At 50.1% G+C, this 20321-nt stretch overlaps 2 protein-coding genes and 1 long non-coding RNA gene across 4 annotated transcripts in view; 2 read left to right on the forward strand and 1 right to left on the reverse strand.

The window, feature by feature from the left end:
• LOC308055800 (estradiol 17-beta-dehydrogenase 11-like) lies at positions 1-8246 on the forward strand. Its single transcript, XM_080370273.1, has 7 exons — positions 1-353; positions 2258-2365; positions 3008-3139; positions 4159-4265; positions 5605-5742; positions 6014-6130; positions 7549-8246. Exons 1-7 carry the CDS (start codon positions 144-146, stop codon positions 7634-7636), a joined length of 900 nt encoding a protein of 299 aa, XP_080226399.1. The 5' UTR covers positions 1-143; the 3' UTR covers positions 7637-8246.
• LOC308056415 overlaps positions 3149-20321 on the reverse strand; it is a 26110-nt gene continuing 8937 nt past the window's right edge. The window contains exons 2-4 of one of the 2 annotated variants that reach the window (XR_013924822.1): positions 15049-15237; positions 8778-11303; positions 3149-3489 (exon numbers count right to left, since the gene is read on the reverse strand). This is a non-coding gene — a long non-coding RNA (uncharacterized lncRNA). Of the gene's footprint in view, positions 3490-8777; positions 11304-11514; positions 11753-15048; positions 15238-20321 lie in introns of those variants that run through there. The other variant, XR_013924823.1, reaches the window with a different exon arrangement.
• LOC308055860 (estradiol 17-beta-dehydrogenase 11-like) lies at positions 12053-19846 on the forward strand (the record flags this gene model as incomplete). Its single annotated transcript, XM_080370393.1, has 7 exons — positions 12053-12262; positions 14008-14115; positions 14756-14887; positions 16059-16165; positions 17505-17642; positions 17917-18033; positions 19149-19846. The coding sequence occupies 7 exons, from the start codon at positions 12053-12055 to the stop codon at positions 19234-19236; spliced, it is 900 nt and encodes a 299-aa protein (XP_080226519.1). The 3' UTR covers positions 19237-19846.

Consider the following 20321-nt stretch of genomic DNA (forward strand, 5'->3'; position numbering starts at 1 on the left):
TGCGCCCGGCCGGGCCCCCGCGGGCACGGCGCTGAGCCCCGCACCACCGCCCGCACGGGCCCGCCCCGCTCCCGCCCGCGGCGCTGCCTCCGCCGCTGCTGGGTCCGGCTCAGTGCGGCGGGCAAAGGGCGCTCGGAGGCACGATGAATCCGTTTCTGGGCCTTCTCCTGTTCCTGGCTACGCTCGTCTACTCCTACCTGGAGGCTTTCGTGAAGCTCTTCGTCCCCGCCAGGAGAAAGTCCGTCCGCGGGGAGCTCGTGCTCGTCACGGGCGCCGGCCACGGCGTGGGGAGAGCGACGGCGCTCGAGTTCGCCCGGCGCCACTGCCGGCTGGTGCTGTGGGACATCAACAAGGTAACGGCGCCGCTCCTGGCCCGGCCCCGCGATCCCCGGGGCCGCGGGGCTGCCAGCAGCGCACCCCGGGACCCGCATCCGCACCCGCCGCCACCGGCTCCCGCTCCGGGGTTTGGCCCCGCTTGCGCCGGGGGGTGCGGGGCGCCGGGGCCCGCCGCCACCCCGGGCAGCCGCGGGGGGACGCGGTGCCCGGCCGCTCGGAGCCGGAGCCCGCGGGACCCGCAGGGAGGCGGGCACCCCCGCTCGCCCCTCCGGGCACGGCCGCGCCGCGCACCTGCCGGGCGGTGCTGCCGGCGCCGCTGCGCTGAGCCGGGGCCGAGCCCGCTGCGGGCGGGCGCAGGCACCCTGGGGACGGCTCCGCCGTAAGCGTTTACACCGGCCCAGACTCCGCGTTTCGGCTGAACTGGCTGGAACGCCACAAGGGCCGGGCACGTGGCGTGGTCAGGTGCAAACACGCAGAGAATGTCGCGCAGCAGGTGGCAGTGGCTGCGCGGAGGGGTGCGTGGCTGGGAGCAGGGCACAGCAAAGGTGCCTGGCACGGTGGCCCACAAACTCCGGAGGGGTTCATCGTGTCATCCTGAAGCTGCAAAAAAAACGAACACACCACAAACAAAAAAACCCCAAGAGACTACTAGCATAAGGGGATGCGCAAATAGGGAGGATATTGTGTAATATTTTCAGTGTCTATTCATCCTACCCATTACAATTAAAATCAGACTTTGTGTATATGTGTGGTCATGTACCATGTCCATCTTCATAAATGGTGCCGGGTTACATGGTATTAGACTCCCAGTGTGTAAAGGGCTTCTGCTGAGTGTTGTCTGTGTTCGCTAGAATGGAGGAAGAAGGAAAAAAGAATAGTGAGTGAGTGGGCTTTGCTGCTGGGAAATAGATTGTAAGGATAAAAAATAAGCAGGCATTGAAATACATTGCCCAGGGATGCAGTGGCTACTGAAGTTTTTAAGAACAATTTAGATTATGATAGAAGGTCAGAAACAGCATGATCCTCTTGATCCTGCTTTGAAGCAGAAAGATGGGCTTACTGTTTTTTTAACTGTAATATAAAAGATGGACATTGCCACATGCTTTTCACACTACTGGTCACATCCAACACAAGCTCCAAAATGTTTAGTCAAATGATGAAATGCCTACACGCTAAATGTGGCTGTATGAAAATAGCACCTTTGTATTGGGACAGTTTCCTGTCACAGGAACAATGCTCAGATCCAAAATATGAACTGATGCAACAATTCACACATGTTACTGAGGAAAAAAAACCCTGCCTTTGTTTCCAGGGAGCAGTGCTTGGGCTCTGGCATTCATCTGGGAATCACAGGCCTTCACTGAGACTGGCAATGTCCACAAATGCATTTCAGTAAAGCATGTCCTCCATATCTATCAAAAGCTGTTCTGGTAAGAAATGCCTCTCAGTTGCGCACTTTGGAGCACACCTCTCGTCTCACACCCAGTCTGTGAATACAGCAACGCACAGGCCCACTTTTCATATCTCAGGGGGGTGTGGGGTGTGTATGTCAGCTGGGCCTGTGGTTTATGAGCCCGGTTTATAGTCACGATGTGCGCCTGCTGGCTGTGAAGTCACCAAGCGCGCCCTTTCAGCAGCCGAGCTACGAGTGCTTCACCAAGGCAAACTCACTCTCGTTGCCACATTCCCTTTCTGACAGTCACTCTACACGGGTCCAAATTTAAGGTTGGAAAACTGGTCCTCCCACGGACCCTGGCTACAGCACTTTCCCTGGGTAGCCAGGAACTATCCAGGGGCTTGGCAGCCGCTAGGCAATCCAGACAAATCCGTAGCCTCTAACTGGTCTGCTGTGGTGCCCGAGCAGCAACACGCGGGCAGGGTACAGTTGCACACACGTGTCTTTCTTTTCTGCCTCGTACAGCATGGCGTTGAGGACACGGCAGCAGAATGTGAAAGGCTGGGAGCCACTGTTCAAGCCTTTGTGGTGGACTGCAGCAAAAGGGAGGAAATCTACAGCGCTGCAGAGAAGGTAGGGGAGCAGGGGCACGTCCAAAGGCTTACCCAGAGCTGCTTGATTTTCAGAAAAGTCAGGAAAACAAGAAAAGAGGTCTTGTATGCAAACCGTGCCAGCCCTTGTAATCTTCCCATTTCTTGCGGCTTTCTGTACGAAGAGTGAAGTAGCCCTTTGAGATTGCAGGCCGTCTCATCCCCTTGTGAGGCTCTGGCGTATTGCACCTCATTGCAGAGTTTGCTCCTTAGACTTCCAGCCCCTGAAGAAACTTCTGCCTTCTAGTTTCTTGAACAGCACGCAGGCAACACTGGGGACCTATGAAACACTTCACTGTCGAGGATATGGCCCAGCTGGTTCAGAACAGTCTGCCTGTCCATAGTCCCAGCTGTGAGTACACAGAGCATACTGTGCCTGTGGGCAATGCCTGGAAGGCTACAAATACTAACAGTAATTAAGGGACAAGCATCAGCTCTAAACCAGGTGTCATGGTACCACTGCACAGTACCTACCACGTCTGGAAACGTGGCGCATTCTTACTCTCTCTCTCCCTAAAAGAAATGACACTAAGAGTTAAATTAATTGTCACTTGTCTTCCTCAGCCTTGCATGTTTTTGACAGTGAATGACCCACACATTTTCTGGGTTCTTTTCTGTCCAAAAGGTGAAAAAGGACATCGGGGATGTCTCCATCCTCGTGAATAATGCTGGTGTGATCACAGCTGCCGACCTGCTCTCGACTCAGGACCACCAGATTGAAAGAATGTTTGAAGTCAACATTCTTGCTCACATGTGGGTAAGGGCCACTACCAGCTTCCTATCTATAGTTTTTTGGGAGCGTTGTTCCGGAGGCATATTTAGACTCTTTTCAGCTACCAGTGAATTACAAAAGCATCTTTCGGAAGCGTATAGCACAGGGGCAGCCAGCTAGACTGATTGTTGGGAAAGTTGACTAACCTCCTGCTACTCTGAGCCCGGCCCAGTGTTTTCATTCTCTCTTTTCTCTGTGTGAGCCACCCGGCGACGGCCTCATCTGCAGCAGCATGGGTTGGTCTCTGTCAGAGGTGTATTAGGGTTCCTCTTTGCATCAGGTGGTTTGGGCACCTGCAGCTGAGCTCCAAGATCCTGCAGGTGGAAGGTACACAGCTGAAAAATACAAAGCAATGTTTTTATCAGCTGACCTGCACAAAGGGCAGCCAGCACATGGCCCAAATGGCCAGTAAGCTGCAGGGCACAGCCAGGCCTGGACCTTCCCTGACTGCACCCAGCAGCCAGGCTCATCTCCCCGAGTGCTCCTCCCTGCACGGTTTGTACCTTGCTGTGTCACCACCTTCCCTCCCAGGTCCTCAGCATGCCCACAGCTGACCCCTGAGGTAGGGCACATGCCCACAGGGGTTACAGAGTGGGACGGTTTCAGCCCTTAAGGACTCCTTGTTTGTGGCAAAGAAAAGAGAAGCTACAGGTTGGCAAGTGTTGTATTCGGTGTGCTGGGGTGAGACACTGGCAGCATTGCTGCTGACACCTGAAACCTAGAAAGCAGCCTAGGAAAGATGTGCAAATCAGCTCCTGTTTATAGCAGAGTTCCTGAAACATTCCTGCTTGGAAAACAGGTTCCCAGTTGTGCCAGCTGAACGGAGAACAGGTGTCTCTGTGGCTGTCAGAATCAGAGGTGCTGTGCAGCACATAGCATTAGCATTAGTTGCTTTCTTAATCATAGTCAGGGTCGGTGCTGAACATGCCTAACAAAACATTGTTCTTTTCCACCTTTCCCACCCCCCCCTGCATTTTTGCCTCTTGGCTTAAATGACTTTCAAGACCACGAGAGCTTTTCTGCCAGCCATGATGAACAACAACCATGGTCACATTGTCACGGTGGCTTCGGCAGCAGGTCATTTTGTGACTTCTTTCATGGTGGCTTATTGGTAAGTGATTTTAAAATCAGCTCTCTTCATGTTATTTTTAATTGCGTCTTCCCCATCAGTAAGCACAGTGCACCCCAAACCATCTTGCCACTGGGTATGGTACGTCCAAAGACCCTGCTGAGGAGGAAGGAAGCACACCAGCCAGCACTTAAGGATGCCTGGAGGTTCTGCCCGATTTGCTCATTAGGTCTGACTGAATCAGGAGCAATCGTGTAGGAACAGTCATGAGACACACCAACTAATGAAAGCTTCTCCTTTTTTCCCTCCCTCACCGATGCAGACTTTTGCTTAGCAAAAAAGGTATCCTCTTCCCTTCTCCTTCTTGGAAAGCAGTGCTCCTGTGAGTTCTTGTAGTGTTGTGAAGTAAAACCCTAGTACGTAGATTTTGATCTTTCTGCTGTTGTGGCTGTGACGGTAGTGTATAGAAATGCTTCTGCCATCATGACCTAAGGTTAATTTCTGACTCTAAAATTACCTGCCAGAAGGTAGAAGACGTAATTATACTGTGTTGTGAGCAACCTCACTGATGGAACTGAGAGGTCAATAGAGGTCAATACGCGGCCTGTTTCTACTAGAAGCACTTGAGTCCTGATGCGTGAACAGAAACACTGTTAGACTGCACAGCAATTCTGCGTGCCACCTAGCCCTCTAAAGAGCAGCTCCAGGCAGAGCAATCTTCTCCTGGGAATACGCATTCTTACAGAGTCACTCACCGTTTGCAATGGGAGAGCTCCTGAGCCCGGGATTTTACTGGGATTACACTGTCCAAATCAATAGCAGTCAATACACCGATCCTCTGGCTCTGCTTTCTTTTGGAGTTGGCTTATACTGCTGGCCTGCACCAATTTCTGTGGCAGTATGTTCCTCAATTTTTGCACATGTAATACTCTTTTCCATTTCAAAACTCACACGCGACTGTCACAAGATGCTCCTGTGTGGTGCAAGAAGCAGTAGAGGGTTGTTCTCTATTTCTGCTCTGCCCATCCTTCTGAAGTGTACAGACTCTGGGTGCGTTCCTTCTGAGAATCTTCTCACATGGGAAAATGGGCAAGTCCATAGATTGATGCACATTAGCTATCATTTTCTAAGAATTCCTGACATTTGTCTTGTCTGTTCACCACTGAGGCAACTTCTTCTGAAAGATGCCCACTCTGCATTCCAGAACTACTTCCCCAAGCAGCAGTATCTAATGCAGCACTACCCTCTGGCACAGGGAAAGTTAGAACTATCCCCTGCCCTGTCTGTCCGCTGGATTACATTTTCTTGCCTCCTATTTGCAGTTGTAGAAAGCTAGAAACAGTATTTCTGCCTTCTCAATTGTGCTTTTCCCTTCCCACAGTTCAAGCAAGTTTGCTGCAGTTGGATTTCATAAAGCTCTGACAGAGGAGCTGTCTACCCTGGGGAAGGATGGAATCAAAACTACATGTCTTTGTCCCGTTTTTATAAACACGGGCTTTGTCAAAAACCCCAGTACAAGGTAACTACCAGAACTCTGCCTCCCTGTCCTTCCTTCTCTGCATCAAGGCACTACATATTAGCCCCAGCTGTAGACCTTGCTTTCCAGCTGACTGTATGAAGCTGGAGATAAACGTTTGTATAGCACCAGCTAAGGAAAATGTGCGCTGCCATTTCACATGCATAACGGTTGCATTTGAATTACCTGAGTTTGTGCGTATTTGAAGCACTCTACATCTAGTACTGCCCCTGTTGTACCGCTGTAGCTCTTACACATATGTGTTCTTGTCTAGGCTTGGAAAGATTCTGGAGGTTGACGAAGTTGTAGAGGCCCTGATGGAAGGAATACTGACCAACCAGAAAATGGTTTTTGTCCCATCACAACTAAACATTGCTTTACTTTCTGAAATGTAAGTAGTAAAAGAAAAAAAAAAAAAGGGTGGGTGGGAAGACACATATTAATGCTAAGTACCTGAGTATGTAAGTATCTAACTTTTAACATCTGATTCAAGATTAAGTTATTTTATGCATTTTGCAGCCATAGTAGTGAAAGATAATGGTTTGGCAGCATAGCAAAACCCTGGCATGACAGCCAGAAAGCAGTTCACCTTCAACGCTATCCCATATTTTCTTTATTACCTTCAGCATTGTATACAGGCATACCTCTGAAATATTTTAGTATGAGAGTAACACGTAACAAGGTAATGAAACAGCAGTGGTTCTTCATAATGGCAACAGCAGACACCGTACACAAAGATTTTTTTGAGCCCTCTCATAGATACTTGTGATCCACTTTCTACAGCTAATGATATTCACCTGCTCTGCAGGCTGATACGGAGGGAGTGAGAGAACAAGAGAACACTTTTTTTTTTTTCACAGAATGCCATTTCCCTTTTGCCTGCAAACAACGCTTTCTCTGAAACAGCAGCCTCAGAGAAGTTCCAGACAGAGCTGAGGACCTGCTGCTAATTAGTGTTTGTTTCTTCATGTCAACGCCAAAGACTGAGGTCACAGAGGCTGGGAAAATTGCTTTAAGTGGGCTCTATTGCTTCTCTCTGCCACATAAAGCAAGATTTGTGCTCTCACACGTATTTAATATCCAGGGAGACTGCTCTGCTGAGGAGACATTTTTACCAGAGCTCAGGTTCCAAACCTGTCATTCACATCAGAACAACTAAATTAAGTTTTCTATTAACTTCCACAGTATCTCATGAAACACTTGGTAATTTCTTGTTTGCAAAACCTGACACCAGGCAGTGGGAAAAAGCTTTTAAGTCTTTTTGCATCTCCAAGAGCTCCACACTGACAGTGCAAGTCTGCAGAAGCATAGACAAGTCAAACCTAAAGCTGTCAAAGCCCTTACTTGGCCTTTTTTCTTAATGTGGGGCAGGGGTACCTAACAAAACATGACTCATAAGGTAAGAAATCCTAGTAAAGGAAACTGCACCTCAGTTTTAACATCTCATCCTTCCATAGGCCTGCTGCTTTTCAGAGTATAAACCCCTCAATACATACCTGTCCCTGTTCAATATCAAACCTACCTAGATCCTGCAACGATATTGCAACCCCAATACTGCTCAGTAGATACCCATACCTGGCCTTGGAACTGTCATAAAAGGAAATGGGTGGGACTGGAATTAAACTAGAAAGAGACTGATGAGGGCTACGCATTCTCTGGAAATAATGGCCAGGTTAAGGCTTTGTCTCAGTCTTTGTGCGTGCATGCATTCTGCTCCCAGACCAGCTCTTCCCTCACCTGCAGTGCCACTTTTCCCTGTAATTTAAGTTCCTTATGCCAGATTTAATTTCACATTATTATCTCTTTCAGGTTGTTTCCAGAACGTGCCCTGGATCTTCTGAAAAAGCTGACCAATGCCAAGTTTGATGCAGTTGTTGGGCAGAGAAGCACCCAGTGAAAAGCAAAACTTGACTCTCATTTCCCAGTGGCATGAGTGAAACCCAAACATGTGCTGAGCATAGCTCAGCTGGTTTGATCCAGAGCAGAACTAAGACAGATGCTTCCAGGCCATTTCCAAGCACAGCTAAGGGTTTATCCCACACCTGCAGTAGGGACATACCTGCGTAACATGAAGTGTTAATAAAGCAGAGATGCAGCTCTAGAAGTCTAAAGGGCTGCTTTGGCTGTGTGTGTTGCATCGCCTTGATCTCCAAGTGCTGAGGCAGGTGGGGATTCTCTCGAAGCCCATCTCTGAGACAGCACCACTGTCTACTTGAGCACAAAGGGATCGCCTGCAACTATGTTCGTATGGCCTCATGCCCGAGCAAAAGCATCTTGGAGGAAGCAATTTATAGAGGAGGTGGGTGGCCTGTTTCACCTCAATTCACCTTTTTAAATTTTAAAAAATGTGCTCTAATGAACGTTCAAGAGTTTCATGTGCTTTGTAGCGAGTACCTGAAATAATACAGCCTCGTTTGTAGCGCAATACCCAATTACACTGATTATCAATTATGCATTTACACCATCAGCATTCCTTATTCCAAATAAATACAGTTCTTTAACCCAAAGGTGTCTCTGAACAATGAAAGTGGCAACCAGGTCCAAGGAAGGACAGTGGAGCAGGTGCCACAATGGTGAAGGGGTCAGGCAGAATCTGCCGACAGCCAGGTCAGGCCGCAGGGACGAGGCAGGTCCCCGGTCACACCGGCAAACCACATCGGGATCAGTGAGGTGCAGGGCCAGGCATGGCACGCCGGCAGCGCAGCCCGTGCGGGTGGCAGGGGGCCAGGGGGCAGACGGTGCATGGGGGAAGGTTCCACCTGAGCCACCTCACAGCTCCTCATCGCAAGCTGGCAGCCTGCTCTGACAGGGCCCACCCCGACCAGCAGGTTAGGCCCCCAAAGGTCTTTGGCCTGTGGTACAAGAGAACAGCACCTGGTGACACACGGGTCAAAGACCCCTTCAGAGCACAGATCATCTTTCCACCTACTTGTGCAACTCCTGACTGTGCCAGGCCCTTGCTGGCTCACAGCCACGTGAGGGAGGCCTCAACATGCTGCTGGAAACGGGTGGCTTCCAGCAGAATCCATCCCACTCACCTGAGCATTTCATGTTGTTCTGTAAACTGAGGTTCTTCAGAAAAGGGAAAGCCTTCATCATACAGCTTCTCCTGCTCTTAGGTGGCAACAGGTAGGAGTTCGTGCTGCTGGCAGCACAGATGGCCAAAAATGGTTTCTTTTTTGCTCGTGGAACGGGACATTCGGGGTTTGTCAAAGTAAGAAGTTCCCAGCTTGGGATCTTCTGCTTCTCAGTGCAAAGACTCCTGTAGCCAAGGTAGGAAAAGAAAGAAGGGGTTTGCAAAATTCAGAGCATAAAAAAAGTTTTAAAGCCAATTAAAGGACAGTTAGGCACAATTGCCATTTAAAATGAAAGCCAAATTGCGTGTTTTGTGGTGGCCCTGCCTGTCTTCCCCACCCCTTCCTTTTTTTTTAGTTAGTTATTGCCTTTTTGCTAAGATGACAGTCCTGTTACATGTGAGACACTTGAAGCCAGAGCACATCTGTTTGGCTTTTTCATTATGTTCAGTTCCACCTATTCTTACCTACTGAGGAGTCAAAAGATGTGAAAATACTGATGATTCAAAAGCCCTGTCAGAAGGAGCAGCATACTGGCCAAAATGTTTGTCCGTACCACTGATACCCAAAGGCTAAATCTCTACTTTATTTTTCTGTAAGTATTTGACAATTGTCTCTCATATTGCTAGCAAACACTGTTAAAACTTTCCACTTAGCTTAGCTTCTCCGAGTACATACCTTTTACATTTCTGCTATTTCATGGCTTAAATCTTTTTTCAAAGAAAGGGTACAGTACAATCCAATGATTCCAAAGAAAAAGCTCAAAGAGACCCAAGACAGACAAGTCCACAATCTGATGAGTAGGCCTTCTTCTCAGACAGGGGAAGGACTGGCTCCAGTAGGACACATCAGGCAAGACATTTGGCTTCTCTGGGCCCAGTATTCTTACTAGCCCTGAGCATCACTCAGATTCTGATGGCAGCATTAAATTGGAAGACAAAACACATCTGGGGAATAAGCACTCTCCTGAAGAGCATGTTGCTCAGCACAATTGCACCTAAGCAAAGGGAGACCCTGTTCACCTCTAGCTTGCCAGATCTAAACCAGTCTCTCAGCTCAAAGGAATTAATCAGGCAGCACAACTTGTGCTCTACTCCACATGCAGCTACAGTTCCTCTGTCTCTCTGGCTACAAGTCTTCTGCTTGGCATAAAGAAACAGACACAAAAGGAAGGATTTAAGCCTTCTCCTCCTGAACACCAGTGACAGAATTGAATCACCAAGCCTCCCAGGCTCCTCAGTTCTCTTTCTGGCCACAATAGAGAACTGAAGCTCATCCCAAAGTCTGGTCATTATGGGTGCCTAGCAGGAGCCAATGCAAGCAAGCTTCACATAGGCACCTACATCTAAGGACCAAATTTGAAAAGCAATACTTCACACCCTGGCTTAGGACACATCATGAGCCAGGTTAGTGATTTCAGCCTCATGCTCTGCCTCCCTCTGAGGCATCTCTTGGAGTCTGTGTTTCCCCGCCTCATGCATCTTGGCCACGGCACTGACTGGAGCCCTGTGCCAGGAAAATAACAGCACCGCTGAGCTGTGTAATTAGGGTCTGGCCCAAACACTGATGTGTTAATTAAGAACAGAATTAAGTTCCAAGAGAAAATTAGGAAGTGCCTAGCTCTGAATGTCTTCACTGCAGTCAACCCAGTCTCCTGCATACAAGATGAGTAACAGGGCAGCTAAAGCACCAGGACAAAAATATCCTTTTCAACAACTCTGATCTTAACTGGAGACTGATTAGAACATCAGAGGACAGATGTTCATGCTTCACTCTTCCCCTAGCAGCTCACAAATATCCTTAAGTAAAGTTATGAACATGAGCTGGATATATCCAGTTTTCTAACTGAAAGCAAAGGAATAAGCTCAGAAATCCTTTTCAAATAAAACCATGCAGTTATATCTTTATTGCTGAATGAATCACCTAAAACTATTTTCTCCATTTCCTATAAGCACCCCTGTTTGGGTTAAGGTTTGGCATGCTCCATTACACAGACCCATGTCCAAGTGTGAGTTGTGCATTTTAGATTCAATTAGATAAGGATGATCCAATTCACACAGTCAATGTCATTTTCCAAAGGACCTGAGGAAACTAAACATCTGTAGCATAAGATGGAAGGCCTGGCTACGGATAACTAATTACAAGACAGAAAAAGAGGGAACAGCCAGCGAAGAGTTCACCTGTGGAATCCCACGAGTTGAAAGGACATGTGCCATTTGGCTTTGGTCTACTGACCTAGGAGAGGAAGGTAAGTGACAAAGTCTGCTGACAACACACAGGTAAGGTATTCAAAGGAAGGAAGGAAGGACAGACGGACAGACTTGCACTCACCATGAAGAAAACTGCCAAAGGCCTCATGAGACTGAGCAACTGGGCTGTCACACAGCAGGATTCGAGACAGAATTACAATACAGAGTTAAAGGGAGCCTCAAGGTGGTTTTGCCAGTAACTGGATGAGCAATTTTATTGCCACTTCCATCCCTCTTCCACCTGCAGCAAACGACAAACAAGAACATTCTTTGCTACTTTTTCACACAAGGCCCTGAGAAACAGCAAGGTCACCTGTAGGGGCGGTGGGGGGAAGAAAGCAGCAAAAGAACAGTCATGGGGGGGGCTGGAGGGCACGGCACCAGCGGGTGCTGTCCGGCACGATCACAACCAAGGGCAAAGCACCGAGTTAGCTTTGCACACCTCTACCAACCTTCCTCAGCCAGAGGGGCAGAAACCACCCCAGAGGCACATTTTTGTAGCCACACTGACAGCAGCCGCTCCTTTGACAGCCACATCCACCACATCCCACCAGCTGCGGCTCGGCACGTTGCGGCCCCTCTCAGCGCCGCCACCCCGAACCGCCGCCGCCGCCCGTACAACCTCGCCCCTCATCGGCCGGGCCGCCGCTAATCGCGAGCGACGCCAGCCCGCCGGCTTGTCCCCGCCCGTGGACACGCCCCTCCCCAAACGCCGCGCTCTCATTGGCTGAGGCGGCGCAGGGCGTGTGGCCGGGCGCGGCGCAGGGCGGGCTCGGCGATCGCGGCGGCCGCCTCTCACGGGAGCCTGTGCCCGGCCGGGGCGCGGCGGGAAGGGCCGCGGGGAGGGGCCGGTGCCCGCCGGGGGCGGGGCCTCTGACTGACGGGGCGGGCGGCGCGGGCTCGGGCGGGCTGGCGGTGAATCAACAACTCGCAGCGACGTCAAAAGAGGTTGAAGTTCGGTGCGGCGGGCAAAGGGCGCTCGGAGGCACGATGAATCCGTTTCTGGGCCTTCTCCTGTTCCTGGCTACGCTCGTCTACTCCTACCTGGAGGCTTTCGTGAAGCTCTTCGTCCCCGCCAGGAGAAAGTCCGTCCGCGGGGAGCTCGTGCTCGTCACGGGCGCCGGCCACGGCGTGGGGAGAGCGACGGCGCTCGAGTTCGCCCGGCGCCACTGCCGGCTGGTGCTGTGGGACATCAACAAGGTAACGGCGCCGCTCCTGGCCCGGCCCCGCGATCCCCGGGGCCGCGGGGCTGCCAGCAGCGCACCCCGGGACCCGCATCCGCACCCGCCGCCACCGGCTCCCGCTCCGGGGTTTGGCCCCGCTTGCGCCGGGGGGTGCGGGGCGCCGGGGCCCGCCGCCACCCCGGGCAGCCGCGGGGGGACGCGGTGCCCGGCCGCTCGGAGCCGGAGCCCGCGGGACCCGCAGGGAGGCGGGCACCCCCGCTCGCCCCTCCGGGCACGGCCGCGCCGCGCACCTGCCGGGCGGTGCTGCCGGCGCCGCTGCGCTGAGCCGGGGCCGAGCCCGCTGCGGGCGGGCGCAGGCACCCTGGGGACGGCTCCGCCGTAAGCGTTTACACCGGCCCAGACTCCGCGTTTCGGCTGAACTGGCTGGAACGCCACAAGGGCCGGGCACGTGGCGTGGTCAGGTGCAAACACGCAGAGAATGTCGCGCAGCAGGTGGCAGTGGCTGCGCGGAGGGGTGCGTGGCTGGGAGCAGGGCGCAGCAAAGGTGCCTGGCACGGTGGCCCACAAACTCCGGAGGGGTTCATCGTGTCATCCTGAAGCTGCAAAAAAACTGAACCCCAAAAAATCCCACAACCATACAGACAACCAAAATAAAGACAAGGGGCCGTATAAATAGGGATGATATTATCAATTATTTTCAGTATCCTTTCATGCTACCCATTACAACTAAGACCAGACTATGGAGGGGAGAGACGAGGCATGGCATTAGTCTCCCAGTGTGTAAAGGACCACTGCCCAGCAGTCTTGTCCACGTTAACCGGAATGCTGGGGGAGGGCGGGGAAGAAATAAACTTCAAAGTGAGCAAGACCTGGCTTTGGTGCTGGGAAATACATTGCAAGGCGGGTGTAAGCAAGCACTGAAATACAATGCCAAAGGAGGTGGTGGATCCCAAACGTTTTAGGAATGTACATCCTCAAGCCAGCTGCCTTGACAAAGTCCACATTCCTGGTGGCCATCAGTCTTCAGCAGCAGCTGGGGCTGAGTGGAGCTGCCCAGTCACCCACCACAGGGATCTGCACAGCTTCTATTGAGTGCTGAGCTGTTCCAGGCCATTGGTGAACTGGGGCTTTTCATTGCACAGGTCCCCATCGGCATGGTTTCCTGGCACCTGGGGACAAGGCTACAGCAGAGTCACTTCTGCCTGCATTTAGTGGGTTGATATAATGACTTAGGTGAGCTTCTGTAACATGTATGTCAAAAACTGTTCTGGTAAGAAATGCCTCTCAGTTGCGCACTTTGGAGCACACCTCTCGTCTCACACCCAGTCTGTGAATACAGCAACGCACAGGCCCACTTTTCATATCTCAGGGGGGTGTGGGGTGTGTATGTCAGCTGGGCCTGTGGTTTATGAGCCCGGTTTATAGTCACGATGTGCGCCTGCTGGCTGTGAAGTCACCAAGCGCGCCCTTTCAGCAGCCGAGCTACGAGTGCTTCACCAAGGCAAACTCACTCTCGTTGCCACATTCCCTTTCTGACAGTCACTCTACACGGGTCCAAATTTAAGGTTGGAAAACTGGTCCTCCCACGGACCCTGGCTACAGCACTTTCCCTGGGTAGCCAGGAACTATCCAGGGGCTTGGCAGCCGCTAGGCAATCCAGACAAATCCGTAGCCTCTAACTGGTCTGCTGTGGTGCCCGAGCAGCAACACGCGGGCAGGGTACAGTTGCACACACGTGTCTTTCTTTTCTGCCTCGTACAGCATGGCGTTGAGGACACGGCAGCAGAATGTGAAAGGCTGGGAGCCACTGTTCAAGCCTTTGTGGTGGACTGCAGCAAAAGGGAGGAAATCTACAGCGCTGCAGAGAAGGTAGGGGAGCAGGGGCACGTCCAAAGGCTTACCCAGAGCTGCTTGATTTTCAGAAAAGTCAGGAAAACAAGAAAAGAGGTCTTGTATGCAAACCGTGCCAGCCCTTGTAATCTTCCCATTTCTTGCGGCTTTCTGTACGAAGAGTGAAGTAGCCCTTTGAGATTGCAGGCCGTCTCATCCCCTTGTGAGGCTCTGGCATATTGCACCTCATTGCAGAGTTTGCTTCTTAGACTTCCAGCCCCTGAAGAAACTTCTGCCTTCTAGTTTCTTGAACAGCACGCAGGCAACACTGGGGACCTATGAAACACTTCACTGTTGAGGATATGGCCCAGCTGGTTCAGAACAGTCTGCCTGTCCATAGTCCCAGCTGTGAGTACACAGAGCATACTGTGCCTGTGGGCAATGCCTGGAAGGCTACAAATACTAACAGTAATTAAGGGACAAGCATCAGCTCTAAACCAGGTGTCATGGTACCACTGCACAGTACCTACCACGTCTGGAAACGTGGCGCATTCTTACTCTCTCTCTCTAAAAAAAATGACACTAAGAGTTAAATTAATTGTCACTTGTCTTCCTCAGCCTTGCATGTTTTTGACAGTGAATGACCCACACATTTTCTGGGTTCTTTTCTGTCCAAAAGGTGAAAAAGGACATCGGGGATGTCTCCATCCTCGTGAATAATGCTGGTGTGATCACAACTGCCGACCTGCTCTCGACTCAGGACCACCAGATTGAAAGAATGTTTGAAGTCAACATTCTTGCTCACATGTGGGTAAGGGCCACTACCAGCTTCCTATCTATAGTTTTTTGGGAGCGTTGTTCCGGAGGCATATTTAGACTCTTTTCAGCTACCAGTGAATTACAAAAGCATCTTTTGGAAGCGTATAGCACAGGGGCACCCAGCTAGACTGATTGTTGGGAAAGTTGACTAACCTCCTGCTACTCTGAGCCCGGCCCAGTGTTTTCATTCTCTCTTTTCTCTGTGTGAGCCACCCGGCGACGGCCTCATCTGCAGCAGCATGGGTTGGTCTCTGTCAGAGGTGTATTAGGGTTCCTCTTTGCATCAGGTGGTTTGGGCACCTGCAGCTGAGCTCCAAGATCCTGCAGGTGGAAGGTACACAGCTGAAAAATACAAAGTAATGTTTTTATCAGCTGACCTGCACAAAGGGCAGCCAGCACATGGCCCAAATGGCCAGTAAGCTGCAGGGCACAGCCAGGCCTGGACCTTCCCTGACTGCACCCAGCAGCCAGGCTCATCTCCCCGAGTGCTCCTCCCTGCACGGTTTGTACCTTGCTGTGTCACCACCTTCCCTGCCGGCTCCCTGTGCTACTTCCAAGCCCGTCTGCCATCAGTCCTGCCTCTCCTCATGATCTGTGCCTCTCTCATCTCTCTGCAGACTTTCTCACAGCTTTCTCACAGCAGTCTGAGTTGAGGTGACACAGCCGGGGCCTACCAGAGCTGAGCCTTGGGTCCTCAGCATGCCCACAGCTGACCCCTGAGGTAGGGCACATGCCCACAGGGGTTACAGAGTGGGACGGTTTCAGCCCTTAAGGACTCCTTGTTTGTGGCAAAGAAAAGAGAAGCTACAGGTTGGCAAGTGTTGTATTCGGTGTGCTGGGGTGAGACACTGGCAGCATTGCTGCTGACACCTGAAACCTAGAAAGCAGCCTAGGAAAGATGTGCAAATCAGCTCCTGTTTATAGCAGAGTTCCTGAAACATTCCTGCTTGGAAAACAGGTTCCCAGTTGTGCCAGCTGAACGGAGAACAGGTGTCTCTGTGGCTGTCAGAATCAGAGGTGCTGTGCAGCACATAGCATTAGCATTAGTTGCTTTCTTAATCATAGTCAGGGTCGGTGCTGAACATGCCTAACAAAACATTGTTCTTTTCCACCTTTCCCACCCCCCCCTGCATTTTTGCCTCTTGGCTTAAATGACTTTCAAGACCACGAGAGCTTTTCTGCCAGCCATGATGAACAACAACCATGGTCACATTGTCACGGTGGCTTCGGCAGCAGGTCATTTTGTGACTTCTTTCATGGTGGCTTATTGGTAAGTGATTTTAAAATCAGCTCTCTTCATGTTATTTTTAATTGCGTCTTCCCCATCAGTAAGCACAGTGCACCCCAAACCATCTTGCCACTGGGTATGGTACGTCCAAAGACCCTGCTGAGGAGGAAGGAAGCACACCAGCCAGCACTTAAGGATGCCTGGAGGTTCTGCCCGATTTGCTCATTAGGTCTGACTGAATCAGGAGCAATCGTGTAGGAACAGTCATGAGACACACCAACTAATGAAAGCTTCTCCTTTTTTCCCTCCCTCACCGATGCAGACTTTTGCTTAGCAAAAAAGGTATCCTCTTCCCTTCTCCTTCTTGGAAAGCAGTGCTCCTGTGAGTTCTTGTAGTGTTGTGAAGTAAAACCCTAGTACGTAGATTTTGATCTTTCTGCTGTTGTGGCTGTGACGGTAGTGTATAGAAATGCTTCTGCCATCATGACCTAAGGTTAATTTCTGACTCTAAAATTACCTGCCAGAAGGTAGAAGACGTAATTATACTGTGTTGTGAGCAACCTCACTGATGGAACTGAGAGGTCAATAGAGGTCAATACGCGGCCTGTTTCTACTAGAAGCACTTGAGTCCTGATGCGTGAACAGAAACACTGTTAGACTGCACAGCAATTCTGCGTGCCACCTAGCCCTCTAAAGAGCAGCTCCAGGCAGAGCAATCTTCTCCTGGGAATACGCATTCTTACAGAGTCACTCACCGTTTGCAATGGGAGAGCTCCTGAGCCCGGGATTTTACTGGGATTACACTGTCCAAATCAATAGCAGTCAATACACCGATCCTCTGGCTCTGCTTTCTTTTGGAGTTGGCTTATACTGCTGGCCTGCACCAATTTCTGTGGCAATGTGTTCCTCAATTTTTGCACATGTAATACTCTTTTCCATTTCAAAACTCACACGCGACTGTCACAAGATGCTCCTGTGTGGTGCAAGAAGCAGTAGAGGGTTGTTCTCTATTTCTGCTCTGCCCATCCTTCTGAAGTGTACAGACTCTGGGTGCGTTCCTTCTGAGAATCTTCTCACATGGGAAAATGGGCAAGTCCATAGATTGATGCACATTAGCTATCATTTTCTAAGAATTCCTGACATTTGCCTTGTCTGTTCACCACTGAGGCAACTTCTTCTGAAAGATGCCCACTCTGCATTCCAGAACTACTTCCCCAAGCAGCAGTATCTAATGCAGCACTACCCTCTGGCACAGGGAAAGTTAGAACTATCCCCTGCCCTGTCTGTCCGCTGGATTACATTTTCTTGCCTCCTATTTGCAGTTGTAGAAAGCTAGAAATAGTATTTCTGCCTTCTCAATTGTGCTTTTCCCTTCCCGCAGTTCAAGCAAGTTTGCTGCAGTTGGATTTCATAAGGCTCTGACAGAGGAGCTGTCTACCCTGGGGAAGGATGGAATCAAAACTACATGTCTTTGTCCCGTTTTTATAAACACGGGCTTTGTCAAAAACCCCAGTACAAGGTAACTACCAGAACTCTGCCTCCCTGTCCTTCCTTCTCTGCATCAAGGCACTACATATTAGCCCCAGCTGTAGACCTTGCTTTCCAGTTGACTGTATGAAGCTGGAGATAAACGTTTGTATAGCACCAGCTAAGGAAAATGTGCGCTGCCATTTCACATGCATAACGGTTGCATTTGAATTACCTGAGTTTGTGTGTATTTGAAGCACTCTACATTAGCTAGTACTGCCCCTGTTGTACCGCTGTAGCTCTTACACATATGTGTTCTTGTCTAGGCTTGGAAAGATTCTGGAGGTTGACGAAGTTGTAGAGGCCCTGATGGAAGGAATACTGACCAACCAGAAAATGGTTTTTGTCCCATCAAATCAACGTCTTGGTTTACTTTTTGAAAGGCAAGTAGAAAAGAAAAAACTAAGAAAAACCACCCCCACCTGTATCAAATATAACTTGCTGAGTGTACAACCCTCAAACTTGCATCATCTGATTAAAGATAAAGTTTTATTTTAGAACACATCACAGGGTGCTCACATAGTTCACAGCTTCTTTCTAATGACCATCAGCGTACACCATTCACAGAAAGATTTTGTTGAATTTTCTCATAGGTCATTATGATCTACTTTTTGCAGCTAACTGTTCTCAGTGGAGAACTCGAGCACTCTACAGACTGACAGGGAGGGAGGGGGGGAACAAGAGAACACTTTTTTTTTTTTTTCACAGAATGCCATTTCCCTTTTGCCTGCAAACAACGCTTTCTCTGAAACAGCAGCCTCAGAGAAGTTCCAGACAGAGCTGAGGACCTGCTGCTAATTAGTGTTTGTTTCTTCATGTCAACGTCACAGAGGCTGGGAAAATTGCTTTAAGTGGGCTCTATTGCTTCTCTCTGCCACATAAAGCAAGATTTGTGCTCTCACACGTATTTAATATCCAGGGAGACTGCTCTGCTGAGGAGACATTTTTACCAGAGCTCAGGTTCCAAACCTGTAATTCACATCAGAACAACTAAATTAAGTTTTCTATTAACTTCCACGGTATCTCATTAAACAATTGGCAATTTGTTTGTGAAAGCCAGCAAACTTAGGTCTAACCCCAAAATTTTTTTTTATCAGGTGGTGTGAAGATGTTTGGGGGGGTTTCCATTCTACCCAGGAATTCCCCCAATTAACCAGATGAGGTTTTGAAATCAAAGAGAAAGCAAATGCACATATCAATATTCAATATTAAACCTTCCTAGATCCTGCAGTAATATTGCATTCTAAATCATGTCCAGTACGTACCTGTCCTGGAAGTGTCATAAAAGGAAATGGGTGGGACTGGAATTAAACTAGAAAGAGACTGATGGGGGCTACGCATTCTCTGGAAATAATGGCCAGGTTAAGGCTTTGTCTCAGTCTTTGTGTGTGCATGCATTCTGCTCCCAGACCAGCTCTTCCCTCACCTGCAGTGCCACTTTTCCCTGTAATTTAAGTTCCTTATGCCAGATTTAATTTCACATTATTATCTCTTTCAGGTTGTTTCCAGAACGTACCCTGGATCTTCTGAAAAAGATGACTGATATAAAGTTTGATGCAGTTGTTGGGCAGAGAAGCACCCAGTGAAAAGCAAAACTTGATTCTCATTTCCTAGTGGCATGAGTGAAACCCAAATATGTGCTGAGCATAGCTCAGCTGGTTTGATCCAGAGCAGAACTAAGACAGATGCTTCCAGGCCATTTCCAAGCACAGCTAAGGGTTTATCCCACACCTGCAGTAGGGACATACCTGCGTAACATGAAGTGTTAATAAAGCAGAGATGCAGCTCTAGAAGTCTAAAGGGCTGCTTTGGCTGTGTGTGTTGCATCGCCTTGATCTCCAAGTGCTGAGGCAGGTGGGGATTCTCTCGAAGCCCATCTCTGAGACAGCACCACTGTCTACTTGAGCACAAAGGGATCGCCTGCAACTATGTTTGTATGGCCTCATCCCCGAGCAAAAGCATCTTGGAGGAAGCAATTTATAGAGGAGGTGGGTGGCCTGTTTCACCTCAATTCACCTTTTTAAATTTTAAAAAATGTGCTCTAATGAACGTTCAAGAGTTTCATGTGCTTTGTAGCGAGTACCTGAAATAATACAGCCTCGTTTGTAGCGCAATACCCAATTACACTGATTATCAATTATGCATTTACACCATCAGCATTCCTTATTCCAAATAAATACAGTTCTTTAACCCAAAGGTGTCTCTGAACAATGAAAGTGGCAACCAGGTCCAAGGAAGGACAGCGGAGCAGGTGCCACAATGGTGAAGGGGTCAGGCAGAATCTGCCGACAGCCAGGTCAGGCCGCAGGGACGAGGCAGGTCCCCGGTCACACCGGCAAACCACATCGGGATCAGTGAGGTGCAGGGCCAGGCATGGCACGCCGGCAGCGCAGCCCGTGCGGGTGGCAGGGGGCCAGGGGGCAGACGGTGCATGGGGGAAGGTTCCACCTGAGCCACCTCACAGCTCCTCATCGCAAGCTGGCAGCCTGCTCTGACAGGGCCCACCCCGACCAGCAGGTTAGGCCCCCAAAGGTCTTTGGCCTGTGGTACAAGAGAACAGCACCTGGTGACACACGGGTCAAAGACCCCTTCAGAGCACAGATCATCTTTCCACCTACTTGTGCAACTCCTGACTGTGCCAGGCCCTTGCTGGCTCACAGCCACGTGAGGG

The sequence above is a fragment of the Falco punctatus genome (assembly GCF_963210335.1).
Source record: "Falco punctatus genome assembly, chromosome: 1".
Classification (NCBI taxonomy): Eukaryota; Metazoa; Chordata; class Aves; order Falconiformes; family Falconidae; genus Falco; species Falco punctatus.